The sequence below is a fragment of the Triplophysa dalaica genome, chromosome 10, assembly GCF_015846415.1.
Source record: "Triplophysa dalaica isolate WHDGS20190420 chromosome 10, ASM1584641v1, whole genome shotgun sequence".
In the NCBI taxonomy this organism is placed as follows: domain Eukaryota; kingdom Metazoa; phylum Chordata; class Actinopteri; order Cypriniformes; family Nemacheilidae; genus Triplophysa; species Triplophysa dalaica.
In genome coordinates, this window is record NC_079551.1 from 16,142,917 (window position 1) to 16,170,248 (window position 27,332).

General features: G+C 38.7%; 2 protein-coding genes across 5 annotated transcripts in view; one reads left to right on the forward strand and one right to left on the reverse strand.

Annotated features, from left to right (window-relative positions):
- Positions 1-131: 131 nt before the first annotated feature.
- crb1 (crumbs cell polarity complex component 1) lies at positions 132-23,207 on the forward strand. The gene is made up of 13 exons (XM_056757937.1): positions 132-261; positions 4,244-4,831; positions 5,440-5,635; positions 6,075-6,214; positions 6,411-6,593; positions 7,656-8,585; positions 9,273-9,826; positions 10,829-10,994; positions 11,975-12,905; positions 13,558-13,602; positions 14,463-14,585; positions 14,725-14,851; positions 22,404-23,207. The coding sequence occupies exons 1-13, from the start codon at positions 189-191 to the stop codon at positions 22,620-22,622; spliced, it is 4,275 nt and encodes a 1,424-aa protein (XP_056613915.1). The 5' UTR covers positions 132-188; the 3' UTR covers positions 22,623-23,207.
- Positions 23,208-23,453: 246 nt separating this feature from the next.
- The window catches only part of dennd1b (DENN/MADD domain containing 1B), an 84,918-nt gene continuing 81,039 nt past the window's right edge, over positions 23,454-27,332 (reverse strand). For 3 of the 4 annotated variants that reach the window (XM_056758488.1, XM_056758486.1, XM_056758489.1), the window contains one exon: positions 23,454-26,982. In XM_056758488.1, the coding sequence (XP_056614466.1) occupies positions 26,362-26,982 (621 nt within the window). In that variant the 3' untranslated portion in view covers positions 23,454-26,361. The remainder of the gene's footprint in view (positions 26,983-27,332) is intronic. The other variant, XR_008907671.1, reaches the window with a different exon arrangement.

Below are 27,332 nucleotides of genomic sequence, written 5' to 3' on the forward strand. Positions count from 1 at the left end.
TGCCTGGTCGCCCCTCTCACCCTCTTTCCATGTCTTCACCAATCCCCGGGGTCCTCTTTGTATTGAGTGCTGCGCCTCATTGGAGCGTGTGTGTGAACGGGAGCGCGCTCAGACTCGCACACAGGAGGATGCTCGAGCGACATACCTCGATCATGTCAGACATCGCTATATTACGATGACATCTAAACATGGATAAGAATGTCATGAGTTTAACGAAGCTCAAATTCGTTGCCTTGTTCCTTCTCTTGCCGTGGGCAGAAAGTAAGTACTTTAGCCTGACGCTTTTATGCACTTGTTGTGACGTAATGCTCACTTGTTGAGTACGTAAGGACGGAGCGCACTGACAGCTTTTGTTTAGCTGTTCTTTTTCTATTATTGTAGCGATGTTTTGAAAGTTCGTTCATGTTTATGTGCATTTTTGTTAACTTGGTATGTGTGTGAATAGGATTTGTTAAGCTTTATAGGCGGTTTCTTTTGACACGCGCTGGCCCGAAGTAAACTTCCGGTCTGTGTTTGGATATATATAGAAGAGCTCTTTTCCAAAACGCATTAAAAGCTTAATTAATGAGTTTGTCGTGCCATTTTGCTATGTACTAAACCTATTCACTGCACCATCAATGTTTCATGCCAAATCGCTTTGTTTCTTTGTTTAAAATGTACTGCAAGATGCAGTTTCTTTCCAAAACGCTATAAGTCCCGAACCTGTTTTTAGCCTAAATGCGACATGTCCTCTCGACCAATCAGACTTCGCTCGTTAGTGGTATATTTGTTGTATGTGGTGGAAAATATTGAAACATGAAATTGAAAATATTTATTTTATTTTACTATTTATTTTATTTGGCTGTTATTTATTTCATGCATTTGCATTTATTTGATTTATATTAATTTACAGTATGAGTCCCTGATGTCATATGTTTCATGTTTTCTTGCTTGTTTAAAAAAATGTTTTGAAAAAAAGGATGGATTTGTAGCAGTTTGAAAATAATCAAAATAAACTTTGATTTTATCCTCGATAATATTGTTGTTTCATTTAACAGTCATTGTTTAACATGTTCAGACTGAGCCAACAGACCATTTTAACAGGATGAAAGAATATTAACAAAATGTATGGGTCTAGATAAAAAAATGTCATTTTCATGAAAACTATTCAAATGGATTTATAGCGTTTTGGAAAAGAGCTCTTCATATATATATTATTTATTTATTTCATCTTAAATTTATATTAATATTTGATTGTGTATTAATTGTATTAAATTCAATTAAACCTGCTAAAAAATTATTGATTCAGTGCGGAGGTCATAACGTTTGTTTATGTTGTTGTCGCTTGAACTGTTCATAGTAGACTATGTGTATTTTTATATGTAGAAACACTCCATCTTGTGAAAATGTTCTTTTACTAGAGTAACTAGTTTAAGCTTGATTTTGTTGGGAAATTACTGTAATGCAAATGGTTGTCGATCAACCCAAAAAAGTTGTTCACAATAATATGTTCATAAGGACAATATTTACATTAAGTCATTTAGCAGACCCTTTTATCCAAAGCGACTTACAAAGAGTTATGGAGCAACAAGCGATATGTCATACAATATATTTATATAGTGGGAAAAGGCCAGTCAGACGGTGTGATATCTTGATATCATGTGTTTTCTCTCTCTGATATGGCTTGGCATGTGTGGTGGGGTCAGTGATATCTCAACCCTGGACGCATCAGCCGCAGTGGCACTTAAGAACATAAAAGGCGCCGCATCAAAGACACTCAAAAACACAACTGGGCTTTTCATTTTCTGAACTCCGGCACTTTTAAAGGGATTGTGGTTCACTTTCATCACATCATAAAAGCGTTGGCAATCTAAATGTATCTTTGAGTATCCTAGGCCTATCTGAGTTTGATGCTTTCACCGTGTCTACACCGGATGTGATGCGACGTGTCAAAAGACAATGATCGCATTAGAACTCATTATAATTTGACATTTCGTCCACACTGAATGTAGTGACAATCCCATCACCAGCCGTCTCCGGTGTCTCAAATTGATATGAGATAAGGATGATTTTCTGAGTTCTTCTGTTAACATGTGCTTTCGCATTTATGTGTGTGTGGGGTTCTTGCTGAGAAGCGGTTCTTGTAAAAAGCTCCCTCCATTACATCCTATAACAAGCATATTGAAATTTGTTGTATGGAAATGCACAAATGTCTAATCACCCTCTATTTTGATATTGTTAATAGTCATGGTTAGACCTATCTAAAGCCCATCTTTGGCAAACAAACGTCCTCATCTAGAATGATTTGCTTCCTATTAGTCTAAAATGTAAATAAGACATCCAGAAAGCCTGTAGCTCTCGAACAAAAACATCAGCAGTGTTAGCCTTTGTCTCGCTAAACAGTCTGGTATAAAAGAAGCATAGCACTGAAGGGTGTGAATAGGTTTGCTAGACACCCTCTAAATATCTGACTTATGTCTGTTGTTGGTCACCATAGCAACCCTGTCTAAAGCATACCTGGGAGCGTGGAATCGGTTGCTATGGGGACATAATTTGATGCTTTGTGGAGATTGCAAAGTTAGATGATGTCCTTGTGCTGTTAGCAAGAAGTGAATGGGCCTGTCACAGGGGTTAAGCCATTTCTTGGATAGATAACAAAGTATTGTATTCTCTGACATTGCCTGTTATTGACCTGCTGAATACAGGACGGGGGCTTTTATATGTGCCCTTTATCTTAAGCTGTGCAGGCTCTCCGTTTATACGTGTCGGTCAGGTAAAGGAGTTGAAATGAGCCATTTTTGTAGTTTATTATGCAGAAAGAACTGTTAAAGTGGTTTCCCTGAAACACGGTTATGCTGTTCTTAGTATTTGGTTTTTGCCTGCACTTGTCGAGTATTTGTTTTCAATTATTGTTCTGTCATTAAATGGAGGCAAGTATTGGAAAGTTGCAGGTAAATTGTCAAATATTCTTGGTAAGTCTCATCGCAAACTCGTAGATGACACCAGCAGAAAGACTAGGAAGAGGAGCTTCATTACCACAGCAGATCTCTGAAACTGTTTTAGGAGGGTTCAAGAACAATGCATGTTTATTGGCTTTGCAAAATGGACCATTGGGCCAAGTTCACTGTATCCTTTGGCTAATTTTTGTATCAATTCATTGAAAGTTTGTTCTTCAACGTGTTTGTCCTTTTGTTCTTTTTGTGAAGGGCATGATATAAAGACAATGAGACACAATATCTGAAATACCTTTTTCTTTTTTGTTGTGCCCTGTGCTTTAGAGTAGATCAATGAAACTACAAAAAACAACATATTTATCACATGTAATTCTAATAAACAGTTGTTTAAGGCTGGAGCTGTTATGCGAATTAGCAAATGTATTATTTACTTTTATATAAAAATAACAAAATATAATATACATAACTATGTCTTCAGAGGTGTATAAAGACCTTAGAAAATGACGCGTTATGTTTTAATTACCTTAGAATGAGCTAATAGTATCGACATACACTACGGGTCACCTTACATGGAATTCAACATATTTCTACAGCAGCCCTAAATGGACAAACTGCTCAACAGAGCGTTTTGTTATAACGTTATCCCCTTTGGCAAAGAAGGAAGAACATGATGACATCTTAGTTCGGTCAGCCACCGTTGTGGGTGGAGTAAGCAGTTGGTTCCAATTCGCAATCTCACCACTAGTGCCACTTAATTGCATACACTGTACCTTTGAAACATACAAATGTTTTTACCAGTATGCTTGTTATTATTTCCTGTAAATGCACAGGAATTATTGAATAGTATTTATAGTGTTTATACTGTGTAGCCAAAAGCCTTTATTTGAATTACAACCACAAAACAGAATTTATTGCACGCTAGCCATTTTCAATTAGTATTAGGGAGCATTTGATTGGACAGAAAAGTCAGTTTAGTCATCAATATTCTTTTTTTTGAGAAGGGAATTATAAGGTTTTGCATTTTGAGCAGTTTTAAGATACTAAGGTTCAATATAAAACCTTTTGTTTTCAAAATAAATGTCCCAAAATGTGAATGATATGAATATGTGAATATGAATAAGAAAATGCAAATCATTTTGACAAAATGTCAGATAGAACAAAGTTTATTTCAAGGCGAAAATATGTCTTCTAAAAAATAACAAAAAAATCAATAAAAAAGTACAAAAAGCCCCAATACTCTATAAAAAAAGACAATTATATCGCTAAATAATAAGTAGATCAGTACATGATTCAAATTCTTTTCTTTGTAGGTTTAACACCTCTCAAGACCTCAACCCTCTGCCTGGACAAGCCATGCCAAAACAGGGCAGAGTGTAGGGAAGACCCATCTGACTTTCTCTGCCAGTGCGAGTCTCCAGTGCCAGCCTTGCCCAGCAGGCGATGCCACTCTTCTGGTGCATCCTGCCAGTCGTCCATCTGCCAGGGCAATGCGACGTGCCAGTCCACTGGCGCCCGCCCAGGGGAACTAGCCTGCCAATGCGTGCCGGGGCATGACTGTCACACTAGCATCCAGCGCTGTGCTCAGAAGCTGTGTGGAGATGGTGCCCGCTGTCTGGCAGTACAATACAGGAGTCCAGGGTACGCATGCATCTGTCAAGAAGGCTACACTGGGACTTTCTGTGAGAAAAAGGTGGACCATTGCTCCCCCAACCCGTGCCGCAACCGTGCCATCTGCCGGAGCGCAGGGGACGGCCCCACCTGCTTCTGTGTGCCGGGATTCCAGGGCAAACGCTGCGACATTGAGGTGAATGAATGCGTGTCGGGGCCCTGCAGGAACGGAGCCACCTGTCTGGACAAGATCGGCCATTATGTCTGTCTCTGCAAGGCTGGGTACACGGGTGAGTGAATGAGAGTTTGCCATACTGACAAGTGATGCATCTCAACTAGTGCCAAATGAAACCAATGCCATCTAGTGGCTGAATGACGGTATTGCAGCATTAAACAGTTTAATTTAAAGGGATATTCCTTCTGTCATGATTTGTTTCACCCTTATGTTATTCAAAACCTGAATGTGACTCTTCTGTTGAGCACAAAAAAAGTCTCAGTTTTGAGTCCCTACAATGGAAGGCAATAGGGGTCAATGTTGTTTGGTTACCAACATTCTTCAAAATCTCTTTGTGGTGTGCAGATAAAAGAAAGTTATAAAGGGTTCAAAATGACATGAGGCTGAATAAATCATAATTGAGAAGAATATGTGCAATTTTTTTAAACATCAAAACTATCAATATTTTTGATCAAGAAATGGAAAACTCAGCCTGATCAGCATTCAGCATGTTAATAACTTTTAGGGCTTTTTCCACACTTCAACAGTTACAGTCGGTTTGATCCTGTTTATCTCTTCTGACTGAAGTCTGTCCAGATGGCATGTGCAATAAACCACCCAGAGATCTCGACAAAGAGCGGATTGGCATCTTTGCACTCGACTCTATTGTGTCTGATGTTGCAGGTACCAGCTGCGAGATTGAGATTGATGAGTGTCAATCACAGCCCTGTCTCCACGGCGGCAGTTGCCATGACCACATCAATGGCTTCTGGTGTACCTGCTTGGAAGGCTTCCAGGGGGAGGGCTGTGACATCAACATTGATGAGTGCAGTGACCAGCCATGCCAAAATGGGGCAATGTGTGTGGATGAAATAAATGGGTAAGTAGATTTATAAGGGTGCTATTTTCCTTTTACATATATTTTTTCATTATTACATAGAAATAGTAATTGTGTCTGGATTGTATTTGATCAAGATTTTTTCGTGCTTAAAAATATAAGGCAACAGATAATTCATATACTAATTATGTATTTCATCAAAAACATGATTATATTGTATAATTTCAAATATATGATGATAATTTATTATCTTACTTATAATGTAAATAATACAATTTAATATATAAATAATATTTAAACTTTCTGCAAAGAGTACATACAAATTATAAATATGAGTATTTTTGGCCACTATGTAGAGAATTAGTACTAAGTACTATAATATTAAGTTTTTTGAGGTTTTAAAAGAAAATTATTAATAGAATATTTACATTTACAGTAAATAAGATATATGAACGTACTTATTTTTAATAAAACTTTCTAGCTACCACTGTGACTGCTTACAAACTGGTTTTACTGGTGTTCACTGTGAGGTTCCACCTCCACTCTGCTGGTCTCAACCCTGCCTCAATGGCGCCCTCTGTAAGGATGAAGGCGAGAACTACACCTGCAAATGCTCTCCTGGTGAGTTACAACTCATTTAAAGGCATAGCTCAGCCAAAAATAAAAAAATATACATGTCACCATTTATTCACCCTCAAAACGGTCCAATTTGGTCTTCCACAGAAGAAAGAATCACATAAAGGGTTTGATATGAGGGCGAATAAATAAAAACACTAAACAGCCTTGTCATGTCACTTCTATTATGTGTGTGTTTCAGGGTTCGAGGGTCGTAACTGTGAAACGGACATCAGCGAGTGTGAAAGCGTCCCGTGTTTGAATAAAGGCACATGTATTGAGCTTTCTTGGAAAACCCTTTACGGCACTGAGCTCCTCTCACCTTCTCATTACAACCATCAGAGCGCTGCTGGCTTTATCTGCAGGTGTCCACCAGAATTCACAGGTACCTGCAGACTCGCAGCCCGAGCTGTGATGAAACGTGAAGAAATATTACAAATTCTGATTTGCACTTTCATTTGCATGTGCAATAGCGTTAAAAACTGTGTGATGACAGAAAGGTGAGAAAGTTTTCATACACAGTCATAACTGTTTTGTGCGTCTGTCAGGTCTTGTTTAAAATCAAACCAGTATTTTCATGCTAGATATTTAAAGAGTAGTCTGAAAATTACCATTTTACATGAGGTCAAAGTGTCTCTCTCTCCGCAGCCTATGTAAGGCCATCAGCTCTGATCATTACTCAGAGGCGGAGGCTATAATTTGTCTTTGCCATTGTAAGATGCTCAGGTTGCATTAAGCTAATCCCCCGGGAGCTGGCTTTGATGGGGGCCTAGTGTTGCCATACACGGTTTTCTAGACGAGAGGAATGCATGCACAGAGCTGTCTATTAAGATGATCTGGACTGTCCAGGAGGCATTAAAATAGGCAAGATGCGGTCGATGGTTTCGGCGGTAGACTTATAATGCCATGGATGTTGTGGTTTGGATTTGGAGTGTCCTGTTACTTATTTCAGGTAACGTTTTACAGCTTTGGTTACACAGATCTGAAAGTGATCAAAGAAAGTTGGAAATTTATCTGAATGACATTCTTATTGATTTGTTGCGACTACAGGCTGTAAGGTTGTATAACTACTGGATGTTCAAGGTTTTAATGGACATTTCAATGACGAATTGGTCATTCATTGGAGGATTCATCCATTAATTGGTCAATAAAAAGTTTATAACCATGCAAAGAATTTTTTTTCTCAGTTATGGGATTCTTCCTGGAAATCTCAATACTCTGACATGGTTGAATGGGTTATGCAACCAGCTTTGCTTTTTGTTTTCCTGTGGGATTATTGACTAAAGAGTGCCCACATTATTCCTGCCATCGAATCTTACACCAGCCACAAATAGTTTTGTGGATAAACTTTTATGATGGAAGGCTGTTACAGAACACCAATCAGAACAGCTCATTGTTGTTCATAATCCACATTAAGCATTTCCATTCTACTCTCCTTTCCATTCAGGTGGCTTGTGCGAGCTGAACGTCACTGCCTGTACCACCAACCCGTGTCATAATGGTGCCACGTGCGAGGACTTCCTGGACACCTACACGTGCGTCTGCCTATCAGAGACCCAAGATGGCATCGTGTACGGGGGAACCAACTGTACTGAGCCGCTGGTGGGTTGCGAGGGCCATGCTTGCCAGAATGGGGCACTCTGCGTACCGTTTCTGAGCGATGGCGTACACGGTTACAGCTGCACCTGTCAGTCAGGCTACACTGGCTCATACTGCCAGACTTCCACCGCATTCTCCTTTGAGACGTCCGGAGGCTACCTGCACTTGCAGACGCCCCTGATTGGAGCTGAGACTAATTTTAATATCAGGTTAAGCTTTCGCACCGTTTTGAAGAACACGGTACTCTTTGAGAGGGGTAGTGATGGGGTCACGCTCATCCTGGAGCTGCAAGACAGCCATCTGCTTCTTAGTCTTAGGAGTGACCCTCGACCAGGTTCAACAAGTTGGACACTGACTCTACCTCAGGCCGTTTCTGATGGCGAGTGGCACACAGCAGAATTCGTGCTTGGGGAGGATACGCTACTGCTGCGACTGTTGGAAAGCTGCAACGGAAACAATATCTGCAGTAGAGTCATCCAAATAGATCCAGCTGCCCTTGAGCTGGAGTCAGCTCTAGAAAGCACCTTTGTTGGAGGATTGGACAGAGGAGGGAGTTCTGGATCCTTCATCGGATGCATGAGGGACTTGTTTGTGGACTCACAACTGATGGTGCCGGAGGATTGGTTGAGCACCTTGGTGGTCAACGTCACGCAGGGATGCATCCATCAAGATCGATGTCTTTCAGGGCCATGCGAGAACCTTGGAGAGTGTGTTAACCTCTGGCAAGGGTACAAGTGCAAGTGTCGGCGACCGTATGAGGGTTCAAACTGTGCGGAAGGTAAGGACACCAGGAAATGAACTTTTAGGAAATCAAGAAGATTTTAGGATTAAACTTTTAGGGTTTAATATTACAGTTCGTAGGGGTGCTTTCGACTTGGGTATGCACCATACTGCACATGTCTATTAAAAAATTGTTACCTAGAGTACACACATTTGAAATGAGAATGTAGAAAGGTAATTGCCTTTCTGTAAGTGTTCTCCAAGGCCATGAACACACTTGGTCTTTTTTGACAAAAGAGCTTTTTTTGTAAAAAAAAACTGTCCCAGAGAAACAGATAGGCAGCGTAACAGAAGTTTTTTGGAATTACAAACAGAGAGCGTCTTTGCAAAAACTAATCACATACTGTATAATACTAGTTTTTGAAAGTTCAATTCACATTTATACAAAAATAGGCTCCAGCCGGCGTTAGGCCCCCATACCTTTTTTTTCGAGCTTGATCCTGCTCGACCAATCGCATGTTGTTATGGAACCGACACACTACTGGCTTGTCATTGGTAAGCTGTGAAAAGGAGCGTGAACTAGGCCGTTTTTTCAGAAAAGTTAAACGATTTTCAAATTAAAGTAGGACGTTTTTTGAAAACATGGTTCACTCCATAGGATTATAATGAAAGTCAGACGCTAGCATAGCTTCGAAAAAGAAGTCAAGTCTGAACAGGGCCTAACTCTTCTCTTGTTCACACCCAGTGTATATCACAGCCAGATTTGGCCATGATGACTCGTCAAGCTATGCCATCTTCACCATCAACGACCAGTTGGAATCGGACACACTCTCAGTCTCCATGTTCTTGCGCACATGGAAGGAATCGGGTCTGTTGGTGCTCCTTGCCAACAGCACGACTCAGTACTTTGGACTGTGGTTGGAAAAGGGAAAACTAAAAGTGCAACTCAACAGCTTGAAGATCTCATCAGTTGGAAGTGTGGTCAACGATGGGGAGATCCACTTTGTCAGCATTACCGTCAAGGAGGGCGTGATGATTGTGCAGGCATCGGGCCATGAATTAAGACTAATGGACGTTCACACGTTTTCCATTCTGCTTGGGGATAAGGTGTATGTTGGCGGGTTGGTTGATGGACTAGAATCATCTGCCTTTGGTGGTTTTTTTAAAGGGTGTTTGCAGGACTTACAGCTCAACGAAAGGAAACTCCAGTTTTTTCCACTTGCCGTCTCAGCGATGTCGTATAAACCGGACCACATGGTTAATATCACCTCAGGGTGCACGAGTGATGACTCTTGCTCTGTAAGTTGATTTATTAAGTTGAGCTTTTCTACTAAAACAGGTCAATGTTTAGTTTTTTTTGTTTTTCTATAGCCAAACTGGTAAAGTACGAGTTACCAGTGCCATGGGTTTGATTTCCAGGCAATGTGTGGGTGTAGAGACAGAACCCAAACGCAGACAGCAGTTACACAGGGACTTTTTTACAATAAACAAGGGAAAAACAAAACCCACGAGGGGGTAAAACACCACAGAACTAGGGAAACTGAACAAAAAAATACATAACTAGACTAGACAATACAATTGACAATAAACTTAATTTAAATGAACTTAACTTGACTTATATTGAATAGAATTAACTAGGCTCAACAAGACTAACTTGACCAGTGTTTCAAGTAGCACAATGCAAAAACAGCTAAACAAACCAGCACAGGACAGCAAACACAAGGGCAATAAGTAGGGAGAAAATAATGAGCGAGGTCGCATGAAACAATGACAAGATAATTAATGAGGAAAGGAGGGGGCGGGGCCAGGAGACGAGACAGGAGAGCACATGGCACACCAAAAACAAACATTGGCCATGTGCTTCCACACAAAACACGTGGGTCTGTCATGATCCTGACACAAGACTAGAAAAGCAAGACTGAGAGAAGCCGGATCGTGACACAATGCACATAATAAACAAATATACATCTTAATTCACTGCATGATGCTTTGGATGAAGTTTTTACCAGATAAGTAATGAGTCGACTAGGTGAGCAAAACTTTGGCTTAACAATTTGAAATTCATATTAAACAATTTGGATAAGGACACATATTGACTTTTTAAAATTATTTTATTTTGATTTATAATTGCATTTATTCATTTAATTTATTATTTTGATAGTTTTGATTTGTTTAATTCGTTTTTTTATATTATTTTATATTATTATTTTTTATTAATTGTATAATTATATTAATTCAAAAGTCACTCTTATTATGACGTTCTTTTACTTAAGTGTGCCTTTCAATATCATTTATTTCTAGAAAAATCCATGTCAAAATGGTGGCCTGTGTTTCTCCGCATGGGATGACTTTACATGCAACTGCCCTCCTTACACAGCAGGGCGACGCTGTGAGGAGGTGAGCTGGTGCGAGCTCAAACCCTGCCCGCCGCAGGCAGCATGCAGGGCCCTCAAATGGGGCTACGAATGTGAGTATCTCAGAAGATTTGACCCGAGGCCAAATGCTCTTAATCTCACAGTATGTCTGCAGAGTTTAGATCTTCATCAGCACATTTGTTTATGCTAGGATTAGTCTGCTTTGGATTAAGTCTGATTTACATCCGTCTGTCATGCCAAGCCATATGATTCAGTCTTAAGTCTGGGCTTGGGAACGAGGAGTCCTGCTGAGAGCGGCTCGCATTATGATATCAAGAACACAGGCATGTATTTAATTAAGCTTTCAGGAACAAAAACGAGTCGCCGATGTCAGGACTGAGCCTTCATCTGTTAATTTAATGACATTGGAGAGGGTTAGCCTCAGTTAAGCATGCTGACTGACTCAGACATGTCACAGACATGTTAAACATTATTTGATATGAGTCTAAGGAATAGCTTACCAAAAATAAATGTTTTCTCTCAATTTACTCACATTCAAGACATCATTGATGTATATATCTAACAGAAAATTAGGTATTATTTATTATTCACAAATGTTTATTCATAAAAGCCAATATTCATTATTAAAGTTATTAAAATATTAATGATATATGCAATAAATCTAAACAAGCAGATTTAAGTGCTAAAATCAACTATGGCGGCATATTGATTTCTTAATTTCTCATTGGTTTTAGCATGTCTTGTGAGCTTTTTTTTGTTTCCTTTTTTGTTTCATTCATATTTGAAATGAGCTCTTGATTTTGTATCTTCATTTTTTATGTTACATTTTTCTTTTTTTAGCGATACGGTTAAATTGATCTTAATCTTTTATTTTTGGTTTAATTCTTATAAAATTTCAGTGAATAATTGAAATGCCCCGGCCTAAACATATTTATTTATGATCAAACATGACTCGCCATAGAAGAACATAGCCAAACGTTTTAATTTGTCTTAAACTGAAGAAGAAAAAACAACATCTGGGATTGCTTAAGGGTGAGTTAATTATAAAAAATGTCTGCCCTTTTCTCTACAGGCATTTCAAATGTGACCTTTCAGGGCACTGGCACTCTCATATACCGTGGCAACGGTCTGATCACCCGCCACCTCAGCAGCATCATGTTCAGCATCCGTACACGCAAACGCAATGTGCCGGTGTTACACGCCGAGAGCGGCTCTGACTTTTTGACCGTATCCATTCAGGATGGCTTTCTGGCACTTGAGCTCCTGAGCGGACCTTCCTTCACCTCATCACCTCTCTCACCGATGACCCTACACAGCTCAAAACCAGTATCTGATGGACAGTGGCATTACGTGGAGCTCCTCATGGCCGATCCCTGGGCAAACACCTCCAAGTGGATCATGGTTTCATTGAACGAAATGGACGAAATGGATGAGCAAACAGTATCAAACTCTGCGGCGGGAAATCTGGATTTTATTCGAGAAGGCGTGGATATCTTACTTGGTGGGCTGGGCCCGGAGTCTGGCTGGAATCTTATTGGATGTCTGAGTACCGTTGAAATCGGCGGTATCGTGCTTCCGTATTACGGTCCTGACGAGTTGAGGTTTCCACAAATGCAGGATGAGAAGTTTGAGAAGATATCAGAGGTTCCCGTCGAGGTTGGATGTGTTGGTGGGATGGTTTGTGAACCCAACGCTTGTCTGAATGGAGGTGTTTGTGAAGATCTCTTCAGCAACATTGAATGCTTCTGTCCGCCGGGTTGGGTCGGCGATCGTTGCGAGATGAACGTAAACTCCTGCTCATCCAACCCTTGTCGCCATGGATACTGCAGCGAAGAGGGTCTCGCGTACGACTGCACTTGCGAGAGTGGCTACACTGGAGCCAACTGCGAGGTGAAGGTGGACGCATGTGCCGCCCACAAGTGTGCCAATGGAGGGACATGCTTGCGTGGAATCGACAGCTATTCTTGTCTATGTCCCCACAAGTTTACGGGGCAAAATTGCACGTACGTCTCATTCTTGTTGTTTCGATGTGTGAGTACATGTGTAGGACTTACTGTCTGAGTTTAACCTAGTTTGCGAATCCGAAACGTGGCTTTGACATCAAAGCAATCCACAAATACGTCTAAAAGGACGTTTGCGCAAAACGTAGAAAAACAGTATCTTGTCTCATGGTGCTATGCTGTTTAAAGAAAATACATCAGACAATAGAAATTTCTCAGCAATCAAAGAAACAGAACCAATTGAATAAATCTGGAGCTCCAAGGGACTGATTTGTTATAAAGTCGATGCAGATGGTATAATTGCTTTTATGTTGTTTATGCCAGCACAACTGTGGTGATTGGTCTTTACGTGTGGTTTTAAAGCTGTATTAATAGTCTCTGTTGAGAGTGTCTCGCCCGTCCTCCAGCGGTTGTGTTAGGCCTTCGGGGTGGCAACTAAAGCAAGTCTTCAGCCATTTATCTCATAAACATGTTTTGTTGCCAGTCAGCTTCATAGCGCTCCTTTGAAACTGCCTCGCAGGCAGCCGGGAGACATTATAGATCTCTCTTTCCCCGCTGTAGAGTTACAGAGGTCTTTGGTGTAAAGTTTGGCCTTAAATAAAAATGTGACGGTTGCTGTTTGTTTGTCTTTCCTGCTCCCTCCGTCTCACAACAGTGTTCGGATTGAAGAGATTCCGTGGTATGTTGTTCTCAAGAACTTGTAAGTGGCCTTTCTTTCTTATTAGTCTTTCTTTCTTTCACATCAAAATCAAAATCAAGCACTTACAAAATAAGTACAATACAAAAAAAACCTTCTCTATAAATCTCTATAAACATGTAAATCATGTAGCTGCTTTCTTCCTTCTTATTTTTATTTTATTCCTCTGTTATTTTCTTTCTTTTTTTCATTCATTCAGTTGTCCTTCCTTCCTTTCGTTTTGTTTTCTTCATTTCTTATCTTTTTTCCTTCCATTTTTCCTTTCTTTTTTTCTTTCTTCTTCTTCCTTCCTTCCTTACTATTTTCATTCAGTTTTTGCTTCATTCTTTCTTTCCTTCCATAAACATTTTTATAAAATTTTTCTTAATTCTATTCTTTTTTTTAACCTGTTTTCCTTCATTCCTTCCATTCTACTTTATTCTTTTGCTTTTCCCTGTTTTCTTCGTTCACTTTTTCATTCCATTTTTGTTCTGTCTTTCCTTCATTCCTTCCTTTTTTCTTTCATTCTGGATTCCCTTCCTTACCTCCCCTCCATCCCAGTCTGTTTGTAGAATAAAAGAAAATTACACTAAGACACGATCCTGTACCAAATCATATCCTATACTTGTCTATATACATTTTCCCATCGTTCATGTTAGCTTGTTGTTAATCTCCATAAAATGACAGTATTGTCTTTGTCTTGTGGTCAGAGGTCCATTCAAATGCTAATGTTATTATTCTTATAATGAGCTAATCCTCTTTGTGCTGGACAAAGAAGTGTGTGTGTGGGGGGGGGGGTGCAGATATTAGCTACATACATTGCTCTCAAGATGGTTCTTCATCATCTGCTCTACTTCTTTCTTTTCCCTCATCTTTTCCTCCAGACCCCCAAAGCTCCCGGTGTCCATCTGTGGTGACGAAGAGCACAACTACACGTGTTTCAACGGGGGTAACTGTTCTGAGACCACCCTGATGTGTGACTGCCTCCATGGGTTTTCGGGTCACTGGTGATTATTCCGCCTCTTTCCCATGAATGCTTTTTATTAATTTCATTGTAATCATGTTGCTTTGTCATTCAATGCCTAGAATGCATAGAATTTATGTTTGAATTATGCGTGCTGAATTATATCCGCATTTGTCTGTCAGGTGTGAATTAGACCTCGACGAGTGTATATCTAACCCTTGCTTGAATGGCGGCTACTGCCATAACTTGGTCAACAAGTTCCAGTGTATCTGTGAAATGACTTTCGCCGGCGACACCTGCGAAATGGACGTAAGCGACCTTTACTTTTACATGGCGGCTTTGTTTTGGCAGAACCTCTTTCAGTTTCTCTCCTTCCTCATTCTGCGGTTAGATGATGAACCAGAGGTCGACTGGGGTTATAATGATTAAAGGAGTGGGTGTGGTTTAAATAAAAGGCAAGGGTGATAATATATTGGATATTAACTGTATCAGGTCCAAGATAACCACGCTGTGCCTTGAGTTTAGTAACAGTGTTTCAGGCAGCACATTTATCAATAAATACATTGTTATTGGTTAATCCTGTTCTCATTAACCATATGTTAGTAAGTGCAAGGGAAAATTAAATAATATTTTTAGGGGATATTGAATACTTTGTATATCTATGAAGTTTAACACAACAGTATTTGTAAATTGAATTATGATTACAATATATCCGTATGACTAGTAACAGCACAAGGAGTTTGGCCCAAAAATAAAAAGCTAAAAAAGTAGCTTCATTTTAAATTATGGATTGATGAATTTAATGACTGAATAATTACGATAATAATATAATAATTTCTGTTCAATGTCATTTTAACAAAATACAACTGTCTTCTGTCTATTCCATGTGTTTCTTTTGATTTCCATCATCATCCTTTCCATTTCCTAACATTCATATAGACCGTTTCATCAGAATCACCAGGTCACTTCCGGTTTGTGTTTGGCTAGTGTCTATAACATAACTATTTAAATTAATTTATGTTATTATTCATTTGTATTATTATTTGTCTGTATAATAATCGTTTTAAATAAATGATTGTTGAATTTTGTGCTGTTGATATGGTTAAATAAATAATTTGTTAAATGTGTCCTTTGGTTCGGTCGCATTTAAAGTAACCGCACGGTGCATTGACATCTAGCGGTTGAGATTGGTATCACAGTCTACATTTAAAATACTGGAGAGGCAAGTTTAGCCAAGTAACGTTTTTTTAGGTTTCTTTTGATTGTTATCTGAAATAATCTACAGGCACTTATTTGTTTGTGAACGTGTATCGGAAGTTCAGTTGGGGTCACAAAAGTGCGCATGCGCAGCAACGTTTGTTTATGTTGTTAAGATGAAACCGTGTTTACACACCCACTAATATCCCAGTATTAATCATCTTAACGCACATTTCTAAAAATCATATTTGGACACTTTGCTCTACTGCAATGTTGAATTTAAACAGCAATACACCGTGTGACACCTTATTCTGTTTTCTGATCATCTCTGTGATCTCTGTGTTTGTCATCAGATTTTGTTTATTGTCTGCTGCATTCTGTAGATCTGTACATCACTGTTTTCAAATAAAACATCTCATCCATCTCATCCATTCTCGATCTGTTGTTTGCCCTGTCGCTTTTGTTTTCCTGTCTCTCCTCTTTGACTGAGCCAGTGGCACCCATCATGCAGGTTTTAAAGAATGTTGCTACAGAGTTTGACAGACAGACCCACTGAACTAGAGGTGGCAAACACATCAAAGATATATCTGTACTGTAAAACCTGCGACAGGTGTGTTGAGTCAGCGATCCAAGCGAAAAGTGTGTGCTGTGCAAGTTTGAAACATAAGTTGGGGTCTTTCCACAAGTAACTTGCCATGTAGTTTCTTATAGGAAAGGATACGCTGTAAATATAAGAAGTGTATATTCCTTATAAATATTCTGTAATTGTCTATAAATCTTATTTAAATCTGATATATTAAACATTTTTGTTCAGGAGATTAACAGAATTAAGTAAAACGTTTATGATAATAAAAAAATTATTTAACAAAGTAATATTTATTTTACGTTTTAAAGTTTATGTTAACGTGGTATTGAAATATTCTCTAGAAAGTGTTTATATGCTTTACACTTTAACTGGGCTAAAAATCAAACTACGTCTCATTTGTCTTGTAAATGAATAACAACAAGTTTATCAAATGATGTGATTGTGTTGAATATGATGTCACAAAGCAAACACCTTTAACCCGACAAGGGTGTTGTAATGCGCGAGCATGGTGCAGGTGTTAAAGATAGGCACTTTCCGCTTTGTTAATCCGTTTAACAGGATAGTTAGTGAGAACATCTAATCTCATGATAAGACAAATGCGGACATCTCACTCTTTGATCTCTGGTGTTTGCGTACAGATACATTTTTCTACCTAAAATGTTTTACACACATTAATAGTTTGACAGTAATGAACAAGAGTTTAAATGATTTCATGGGATGTAGAGTGTAGTCATTTCTGAACTAAAAAAGTTGTACTTTTCCTGGTGGGACTGCCATGCTCACTTGCTGAGGTTAAAACGAAATAATGTAAAACTAAATTATATCTGAACTTTTTGTTGCACAGTGAATGTAATGTTCTTAATTCATTTAGGAGACAAATGAACTTAAACTGACTTAAATTGAACCAAATGGGCTGTAAACCAAATCCTAACAGAAAGAATAACCATTCCTCCATATGCACTGTCTTAAACATCTTAAAATAGATCATTTATTCAAAGGCGTCATGATATGCGTCAGGGAAGCGAGCGCATCTTGCAGGCTCGTCTGTTTGTGACTGCTGAAGCACAAATGTGTCTCCGCGTGAGGAATTCGTGGGTCTGCGTTTCTGTTTCACGTCTGCGGTGAAAGTGTGTGTCTTCAGAGTGACAGAATAGTGCTTGGCCAGCAGAAAGGCCTCCACCATCGTTCCGTGTGAAATGCAACTCAGCAGCGCGTCGCCGCGGGTCTGAGAAACGTACGGGAAATATATCGGGAGAAGAAGCTTATCTCCATGACAGGGTCGTTTGTCTACTGGAAAGCATGGCTGTCTCTCTCTCGCGCGCACTTTCTATCTATCGAGCGCGCACATGAAGCATTCATTCAGAGCTCAGTGCCGGAGGAGTTTTCTGTGGCCTGTCGCCGCATGCACCTCGGGTTTGGATGATGTTATTTTGGGTCTGAACATCAGTCCAGATACTCAAGAGTATAAAGTGTGTGAAAAGCAGTGTTTGGCGGTATATTTCGTTTGGAAATATAACTTAGCCTACTGTTGACTGCAAGTGTAATTCCAAATGATGGTTGCATATCCCATCTTGGTCATAACACCCTTTGTAAGGAACCATTATTGTTGGGGTAATAATAAGTATATTATAAAAGCAAAGAAACAGAAAAAATGTCTTTAAACAAAGAATACGAGCGAATTTCACGTCAACACAGCTTATTTTTATTAATAAGCGAATAATGATAATGAATTTATAAATGACATAAAACAATAATGTGTCAATCATAATAATAATATGGCATTATGTGTAGCCTCCGTTACAAATCGTAAGATGTCAAATATCAAAAAGACTTGGTAATTTATTTTCTAATCGCATTAATTCAAGCAATTTCAACTTTTTATGCAGAAATGTATCATAAATCGAGGTGTTAAACAGCAAAAACTGTTAATGTGATTGCATTTATTGATCTCACTAGAATTTGTAACGATTTTAGGAGGTGGCTAATGCGTGCGAATTCGTTCGATATATCGTACAAAAAAGGAAGATTGTTGGAAGAAAGCGAAACTAAAAAAAAGATGTTTGTGGTTACCATGTTTTTTGTGTATTGATTACTTATTGCAAAACCATGGTTTAATAGCCTACAGTAGATCATAGTTTTACTAAGGTTCTTAAAAAAAACATGCTTTTCATAACCATGGTTTGAAATCGTTTTTTTCGACACCTGTGCCACATCGATACTTTTAAAACGGTACATGTGCCACAAAACGCCGGTGGATGACATTAAAGAACAATGTTCATTTAAAAAAATGTTTATTAAATAATAATAAAATACACAACAAATTCACAAATAAAGTTCTAAAGTCACACTTGGCTCCTTCGGGGTCAAAAGTGACGGAAGCCTTAAAATGTAAGTTTTCAGGAAAATTTGTGTATTAAATTTTCTTTTAATAATGTTTTATTTCGACTTTTTAGGGAATTTGATGGTACTTATTAATATTTATCTAATAATTATTACCCATTTTTACTAGAGGTGCACCGATTGACCAGGCCAGAGACCGGAATCGGCCGGTTTTCACATGACCGACCGGCCGGTCAGTCTCACGTCTTGCCGATACCAAGCCGATCCTATGTTGCCGCAGCGACGCGGGAAATAACTTCACAGCTGTCAGTATACTCAAAGACTCAAGTAAACATGTGCACAGACAGAGAGATGCACCATTTTTGACTAGTTCTTTTTTCGTTGCTCCGTCTACTTCGGGTATGTAACACATGCTAACTGTGATGCTAAACTCTTACAGATGCTAAACTCGTTGAAGTTGTTCACTATGTGTAAAACAAATGTACATTCCATTCAACCCGATTGATTGTCTCGCGTTAAAACTATGGTCATTTCACTGAGGAAAAATTACATTCAACTCGACTTCTACTTGTTTTAAAAAATCCGAAAATAAAAAAATGAATAAATCAACAAATATTTGTGATATTATCTGATTGAGTTCTTTTACACAAAAAGGGCAAATATGTACATCTTTAGAGTAACTTTTTATTGAAGATGCAACTTCAACACGGTAGCACTCGTCTCCTTTATTTTTTCACTAATTTCTAGTTTGTGCCACCAAAAGACTCATTTCTTATGTCGGTCATTTTTGACCGCGAAGGAGCAAAGTGTGACTATTTATGTGACCCTTTAACATATACGAATCATGTCCCTAATTGTATGTGTTCAAATAGCTGATATGACAAAAGTATTCAATTGTCATCTCATTCCGATGAAGCTACGATTTTAAGCATTTCAAAATGTAAAATTTGTCGGTCAAAAATGACCTCCCTGACAACTCGGTCCAGTTATACCGGACATACCAGTGAAATACGTTTTTTCGTTTTTAAATGTAGGTAAACCATGCTTCGTTTTCATAAGGGTAAACCATAGAGGGTATGCAGAGACTTTACTTTATCGCGTGAACACCTCTTGAGCACGCCGGAGCGTGCCGTCCTGAGTGGCAAAACACTCAGCAAAATGATTGCTTATAATATCAGGAAAGACAATTCCGCGCAACATTTCAGTGTCCAGGGATACCTGATTCCTTTATTACAATCTCCACCCCTTTAAGAAGCGCGAGCGGTGTTGAAATTGCATACGCCATTTGTTTATTGATTCGTGTTCTTAATCGCGCTCAATTTTTTCATACAGACCTAAAAATGGCATTTCCGTTTATTCAGGAACCCGTAGATGAGGAAGCAGCATTACTTAACAGAGAGCTACATGTGTGTCGGGAGAGAATTGTGGTTTGGACGTTTTATCTTAACTTTTAAGGCCAGTTTAAGTATTTATCATTTCCCAATCAGGCATCCTAGTAGCAAGAGCATTTTATTTCTTTAAACTTTCCTGAATGAATGAAGTTACTGTATTTCATATTCAGCTGCTGCCAAGATCTCTTTGGATTTGGATCAAGAATTTGGATTCTTCCTAATTTTCTTAAAATCAATCTTGAGAATTGTTTTAAGAACGGCCTTAAGAAGTTTTTTACGGGAATAAATAACGTTTCTAACTTTTTCATATATTTGTATTTAAGAGAAAACAAGGAAGTTAAGAATTATTTTCTTCTTAACAATGTTTTGGGGAGGATTCACGAAAATGTTCTTATATTTTGTCTTAAGAACTTTCTTAAGATAAATTATAGGAAGTTCGTAAGAATGTTCGTAAGTGCAATTCACAAACATTTCTTAAAACATTCTTGACTATTTTCTTAAGAACGTCTTAATTTTTGTCATAAGAATAAAATAAAATGATTTACTCGTTTGCTCGTGTGGTAACTGTATATGTTTATCTACACAATAAACTTAATGTGTGTAAAATGAAAATCGTACGGAGCCGTTGAAGGGACATTGGTGGAAAAAAAACAGAAGACTTTCTCGTGCGCACGCGAAAATATAAAGCTTATCCTCAATATAAATCTTATTGAAGAAGCTCCGTGGATCGACCCTTCAGCGCGTTGTTCAAACGCTGCCTGCCGGTCTGCAGGACAATGGACAAACACTATACGAGCTTATGAAATAACCGATTCGTCAACGAATACCACGATCACTCTTATTTGGCACCTAAGCTGTGTAATGAATTTAGTCTTTTAAAAGTTACTGCCTTCATTTATTAAAACACGTTATGCATGTTTTACATCAGACGTTTTAAAATATCCCCTCCCAACTGCATAGACGTACCTTTTCATTTCTAATTAATCTACATTTCATTTAAACTGGTGCCATCTAAAGGCCTTTTTATGCATAACAGGCACACACTTACTCGTGAGCACGCAAAAAGTTTCTCGTGCGCACGAGATACTTTCGCCTGCACACGAGATACTTTCGCGTGCTCACGAGAAACTTTTTGCGTGCTCACGAGATACTTTCGCGTGCGCACGAGATACTTTCGCCTGCTCACGAGATACTTTCGCGTGCTCACGAGAAACTTTTTGCGTGCTCACGAGATACTTTCGCCTGCTCACGAGATACTTTCGCGTGCTCACGAGAAAGTCTTCTGGGTTTTTTTTTCGCCAATCTGTTTTTTTTTCCACCAATGTCCCTTCAGCGGCTCCGTAATATATATTATTAGCGTGTTGAACGGTATTTACGATGGCATGTTAGCTAACATGTTAGCAAGCGTAAACTATACTTATTATAATATAAATTATACATTTTTTTTGATAATTTTTTACTTTTATTCTTGAGACTGTATTGTGAATCCGGCCCCTGGTTCATGCAGAGGATTTTTCACTATGGTGGGACTGGGAACTCTTTCGTAATCGGCTGTGATTGATAACGATGCTCACCTGTTGTCGTTTTCCTTCCTTAACAGCTTCATGTCTTCATTGAATTTCATTGCCACAGTTTCAGTCCTTATGTTGAAGGCCAACGCACTGCAAAGAATTTTCAAAACAGTAGATTTAATACTGTACACTTCCAGCATTTATAAGACACCTGAATAATCACAAACACCTGTGAATCATTTAAACCCAAACAGTATCGCACTCCGAAATCTGTGTGGCTAAGAATTTTGATAAATATTACACAATAGCCTACAGTCAGTGCTCGAATTGAACCAAGTCTTATGGGGGTCCTCCTCATAAGTCTTTTTTAGGGTGGGAGTTAGTCTCGCAATATACAATTGACACAAAATACACAATATATTTGATTGTAATATGCATAACTACATGCTATTATATTTAAAACAGGCTTACATAGAAGAACAGGCTTCTTTCACTGTCCTGCGCTAAGCGGTCTTTAGACGTCGGGAGGGCCGTTTCAAATTTAAAGAGACATGACAACTAGCCCATAAACATACTTAATATAAATTGTTGTAAATAATTAATTCACAAAATGTACCACATCCATTCCATGAATTTAATCACATTTGTCATCATAATTTTTACTCAAATACAAATATCTGAAGCCTTATGGGGGCTCCCCGATCCCCCCAGTCCCCCTTCAATTCGAGCACTGCCTACAGTGACCTTAGTCAGGACTCTTTTTATTGCTCGCAGGGCACGAAGAACAAAATGTGTAAGGTATCCTAAATTTGCAATCTGATGTATGTTTCCTCTAGGTGAGTGCAGAGAACGTGACCTCTAACCTGCTGCTGTCCATCAGTCTGGTGTCTGTGGTTCTGTTGTTGGGTCTGTTCGCCGTTGCCACGGCCTTGGTGATGACGCTGAGCCGTCGGGCAACACGTGGGACCTACAGTCCCAGTCGTCAGGAGAAAGAAGGTTCTCGAGTGGAGATGTGGAACATCGTGCAGCCTCCACCAATGGAGAGACTCATCTGACTCATGTCCTCTGAACAATATCAGCCCATCAATCATATTGATCCATGAGGATTGTGGCTGGTTTAAAGCGGTTTTGTGAGTTCAATGAGACTTAACTTGATGTTCTTTATTTATTGATCATGTGGCAGCTATTGTATTGGATAATAGTATTGTAGATCATTTATTTTATGATTGGACACTCTCCCAAATAAAGGATGTTTAATTATGGCTTAAATACATTTAAATAGCATTAGACTTGTAGAATATTGTTTATAAAATATAACATTTATTTAGCAGATGATTTTATCCAAACCAACTTCCAAGAAGGAGGAGGAAATAAAATGAGGGGTGCTTCAAAGTCGTTGGAATAGGAGATATGATTTTAATTTAGTATTATCGTGTATTTAACATTGTGTTTTATCAGTTGTATATAAAAAAAAAGAATTTTTTTTAACCATTCTGAACGGTGCTGCTGAGTATTTGGACCTGTTTCACTGTGGGCGGGCACAACTGAAGGTCTGTTAGGATGTCTTTATGTATACATGATGTGTTCGTAAAGCAAATTCAATTTAAACCAACATCAACATTCATGGTTTAGCACAGACACAAACATGGGTTCGTTGCCATTTTCCGTTTTAAAAGTTTGGTAAATAAATGATTTGGGTTAAATGGTTGAATTCAATGACCCGCTCCTTATTATAAATGTGATTTAATGTCTGTGTGTACACTGCTGACTGGTTTACATGGTTCGGGTTGAAAATAAGCATTCAGAACGAGCGAACTATTTCATTTTTATGCATGTTTAAAATTCATCCCGAGTCCTAATGAGTCAACCCAGATGAGTTGTGAAAGTTGTATAGACATTTATATCATTTATTTTCAGTTCACAGTGCAAACAGTTTTGTAAAAACACATTGGACTGACCTATTTGACACATGAACACTGTATACAACTGTACCGAAAGCATGCGGCTGTGTATGAAGAGTTCTATCATTTAAGATTAGTCAGTCAGAAGCATTCGCTTCAACCATCAACCACCACAGAAGAAACATGGCACTGAGTTTCTATAGTATGTGCATTCGAGAAAAAGAATGAACGTTAAGTCTGTCCTTAAACCAAACAAAATCTGTTGTAAAATGCACTGATTTGATTACAGCACGTCACAATTTACTAAGTGCCACAGCGAGACACATCAAACTTGATCAACTTAAGGAAAAAGTTACAAAACAAAAATGGTACCACAGTCATAAAAGTTGACATCATGTTAGACTTCGTGAGGTGTGCTCATTCATCTTCAAAAAAAACAAAAGAATACAGAACTTTACAATAAAAATGCACATCAAGAACCAGTTCATATGTAAACAGTATAAAGAAAGATTTTGGGTAGTACTTTACAGCAGTTCAAAAGTGTACAAAACACTTTTTATTGAATCTCTTTTTTGTGGCTACTACCTTGTTATAAGTAGTGTTCAGCTAAACTGAAACAGCTTGCGTGATTCATCTTTAATATAACGCCTTCAGTGCTGCAGTGTGACCAGATTTCAAATAATGCAACAGAATCCTTAACAAAATTCATTTTAAAATGTCTATGAACTTAAAGACACTTGGAAAATGCAAAACAATCAAGTGAATAAAATGCAGAGCACACTCGAGACATTTATCAAATTTACAACACCAAAAATATCTAATGCAACTGTATTAATACGCAATGAAACTGCAGGTTGTTTATGAAAAATAACATGAAATCAGATTTTGTGTCTGGTTGGTGCAGGCTGATGGTCCTTGCATCAATCATGTACGTAAAAACAATTTAACAGACAAAAAGCACATTATATCACAAGTATATGAGGCTTCAGTGTTCATTTTTATATTTCAGGGCCATTTTTAGAGCTTAATGTGAATTACAATATCATGGCTTTACATTAATAAAAGATTGTGGCATAAATTGTCCGATTGTAGAGTACTACTAAACAAAATACAAAACTAAAAGCAAACGTTTGTAACAGAGATAAAGTCACACCAACTATAGCTGATGAAATCAATAATAAGGCACAACAGTGCATTTAAATATGAGGCGGGGCTAAAAAGAAAATTCATAAATTGCTACAGGTTGCTGATGGTTAATTTACTAGTCAGTAATTTAGGGAGAAATCTTGTACCATCATTACATGTCCTCCGAGTCTCAAGGACATTAAGGATTATTTGTGCCAATATATGAACTATATAGGCAAATCTGCAGTACATCGCTCACAATTTCCATCTCCTAGTTTGTCCTTTCAGTGTAAGTTACAGTACGAACAGCATTTATGTTTCAAGTGAAGTATTACACACTATTAATACTAATGCCAATGTTGCTAAAAAGGTGGGAATTTGCATAGTCACATGATCTCGATTGGTTCAAATGCTAAAGCATATAGTTTCAGATCAACCTGGAGCTACACTGTTATCATTAACACACAGGAACGAAGCCAAATAGATGTTACAAAATCGACTGCAACTGAGATGCATATTTAAGATATAGGACACTTTAAAAACTACACTGTTACAACATGAGATGTGAGGTGATCGAATAAATAGCTTGTGTGCTACATCACTCAAGAGTCTAAAGACTTCATCAGCCACTAAAGAACCCAGCACTGAATCTAATGACCACTTCCTAGTTGGTGCACCAATGTGACATTAAAAGTGATGCTCAAATTTGATCTTTGCATGCTTGACAAATTCAATATACTCAATCAAGTACAGAACACCATAAAATGCCAATTCACTGTTAGCACACAGTTGTTTAATCTTCAAAATGACCCGAAACTAATATTTCTCAGTTTCCCTGTCGCACAAACTGACACAATGCGACAACGCAGTTGCATAGTTTATAAGCTCCGGCGTTCATGTACTTAAGTTTTAGGCCACAGATTAAACTTGGTACTAAACTGAAGAATGATTTTGAAGTATCTTTTATTAGTAACCGGTTTTCCCTTTCCACTGGGCAGCCCAAGAAATGTCAAGGTTCGAACATAAACACTTCAGGAACATTAATATACTTTGGCTGTCGATTTTAAGGCTATTACACTTAACCGCGTTAGTAAATGGGATTTCATCAAGTATTATTACATTCGCATCTAGGGCCTAGTGAAGCAAAAACAAAATACATTTCTATCTCGATCCTGAGAATTTTGGAAAAATAGCATTTCAAAAATATACCCATTACCCACAATGCAAATGAAGAACCAGTTCTCCATCTGTCCTGCATAAATCTCTCTTTTAAGATGCATTGCACGCGAGTATCGATAGTAGCAAGCTAGCCCGCTACAGTCACGGTCTGGAAAACACTGCGGAGAAAAAAATGAAATGAAACTGGTTTAAGGCATCATATATTAGTTGAAATTAGTTCTCTATTTAAATACTTTCGTACGATTTAGTAAAATATATATAGATGGACGTCTGCCCCTCATCCACAGTGACATCTAAATAGATCTGATGCGTAACTCTCCGCGTTCAAGTGCAAATCATTGGCGTTGTATTTGAAATTGAAATACAGCTACAATAAATATGACTACCATACGACAAATGTTGTGAACCCTTTGAACCCTTGGATTTTTCGTTTTGAAAGATGTGAAAATAAAAGTATCATCTATTCACACAGACTACAAAAACACTTGAAATGAACCTCTTACTTCGTGCAAACCCGGTGCTGGTGTGAAGTTGTACAAGAGCGCCAATAAGAACCGAGAGAGGTCACGTGTGAGTGTTTGGTGATTTTTCAGGATTTGTCCGAGCTGGTGTTTTTCTGAACCTGTGTGAAAACCAGGTTACTTGTAATGGCCATGCTGAGCCGACACATCGAATCGATTTCCTCCAGCAAGCCTTTTTCTTCAATGTCCTCCTCCTGTTTGACCTCTCCTGCGATCTGCTCTTTTTCCATCTCCCATGGTACGAGTGCGGAATGCTGCCCGCCGCTGGGTCCCGCTGTCCGCTTCAGGTCCTGTTGAGGTCTCTTTCTAGAGAAGACCTTCTGCCGTGAGAGGCTGCAAGCTGCCGGACGCTGGTGGTCGGAGGTGAGTTGAGTGTTGCATGTGGACTCGGTGAGAGTATGAGAGCATGTGGTGTTAGTCTCGGAAGGTTTAGTGAGTTCAATTGTGGGTACGTCAGGGAGAGAGTTCCTCACAGGGTGGTCAGAGGACTCTTCGGCGGGTAGGTTGTTCTGAAGGGGAGGATGGATGGGAAGGGAACGGGAGCTGGCTTGACGCCGGGGCGAAGGTGGGAGATGTTTACCGTAGACGGCGCTGTCGTCCTGACCCATGTTCCACTCACCTTGTTCGCCGTTTCCGACTTCGCAGCTGACCTGAGCAGAAGTGCTTGCCGAATGGGATTTGCAGTGTTTCTGAAAAGAATACAGAAACTGTCAGGCATGACGAAAAATAAGCAGGAATGTGCTTAACACAAAGAAAGATATTTTAACGAATGTAAAAAACCAAACAGTTGAATGTAGGAAAGAAAACATTTCTGGGACACTTATGACACCCATTATCATTTTTCCTACTATGGTAGTCAATGGTGACCCATAACTGTTACCACCATAGAAGTTAAAAATGTCTTTATACATTTCTTTTTTCTGTTGAACACAAAAGATTTGAAGGATGTAGGAAATTAAACAGTTCTGAGACAACCATTGTCATTTTACCTACTATGGTAGTCAATGGTGGCCAAGAATTGTTTGGCCATAAGCATATT

Bases quoted from the DNA above. Each gene is read 5' to 3' on its own strand.
- crb1 (XM_056757937.1), top strand. From the start codon at position 189: ATGGATAAGAATGTCATGAGTTTAACGAAGCTCAAATTCGTTGCCTTG. The intron at 6,215-6,410 runs GTGAGTTACAAC...TGTGTGTTTCAG, and splicing joins CACCTGCAAATGCTCTCCTG to GGTTCGAGGGTCGTAACTGT. The intron at 14,852-22,403 runs GTAAGCGACCTT...TGTTTCCTCTAG, and splicing joins GCGACACCTGCGAAATGGAC to GTGAGTGCAGAGAACGTGAC.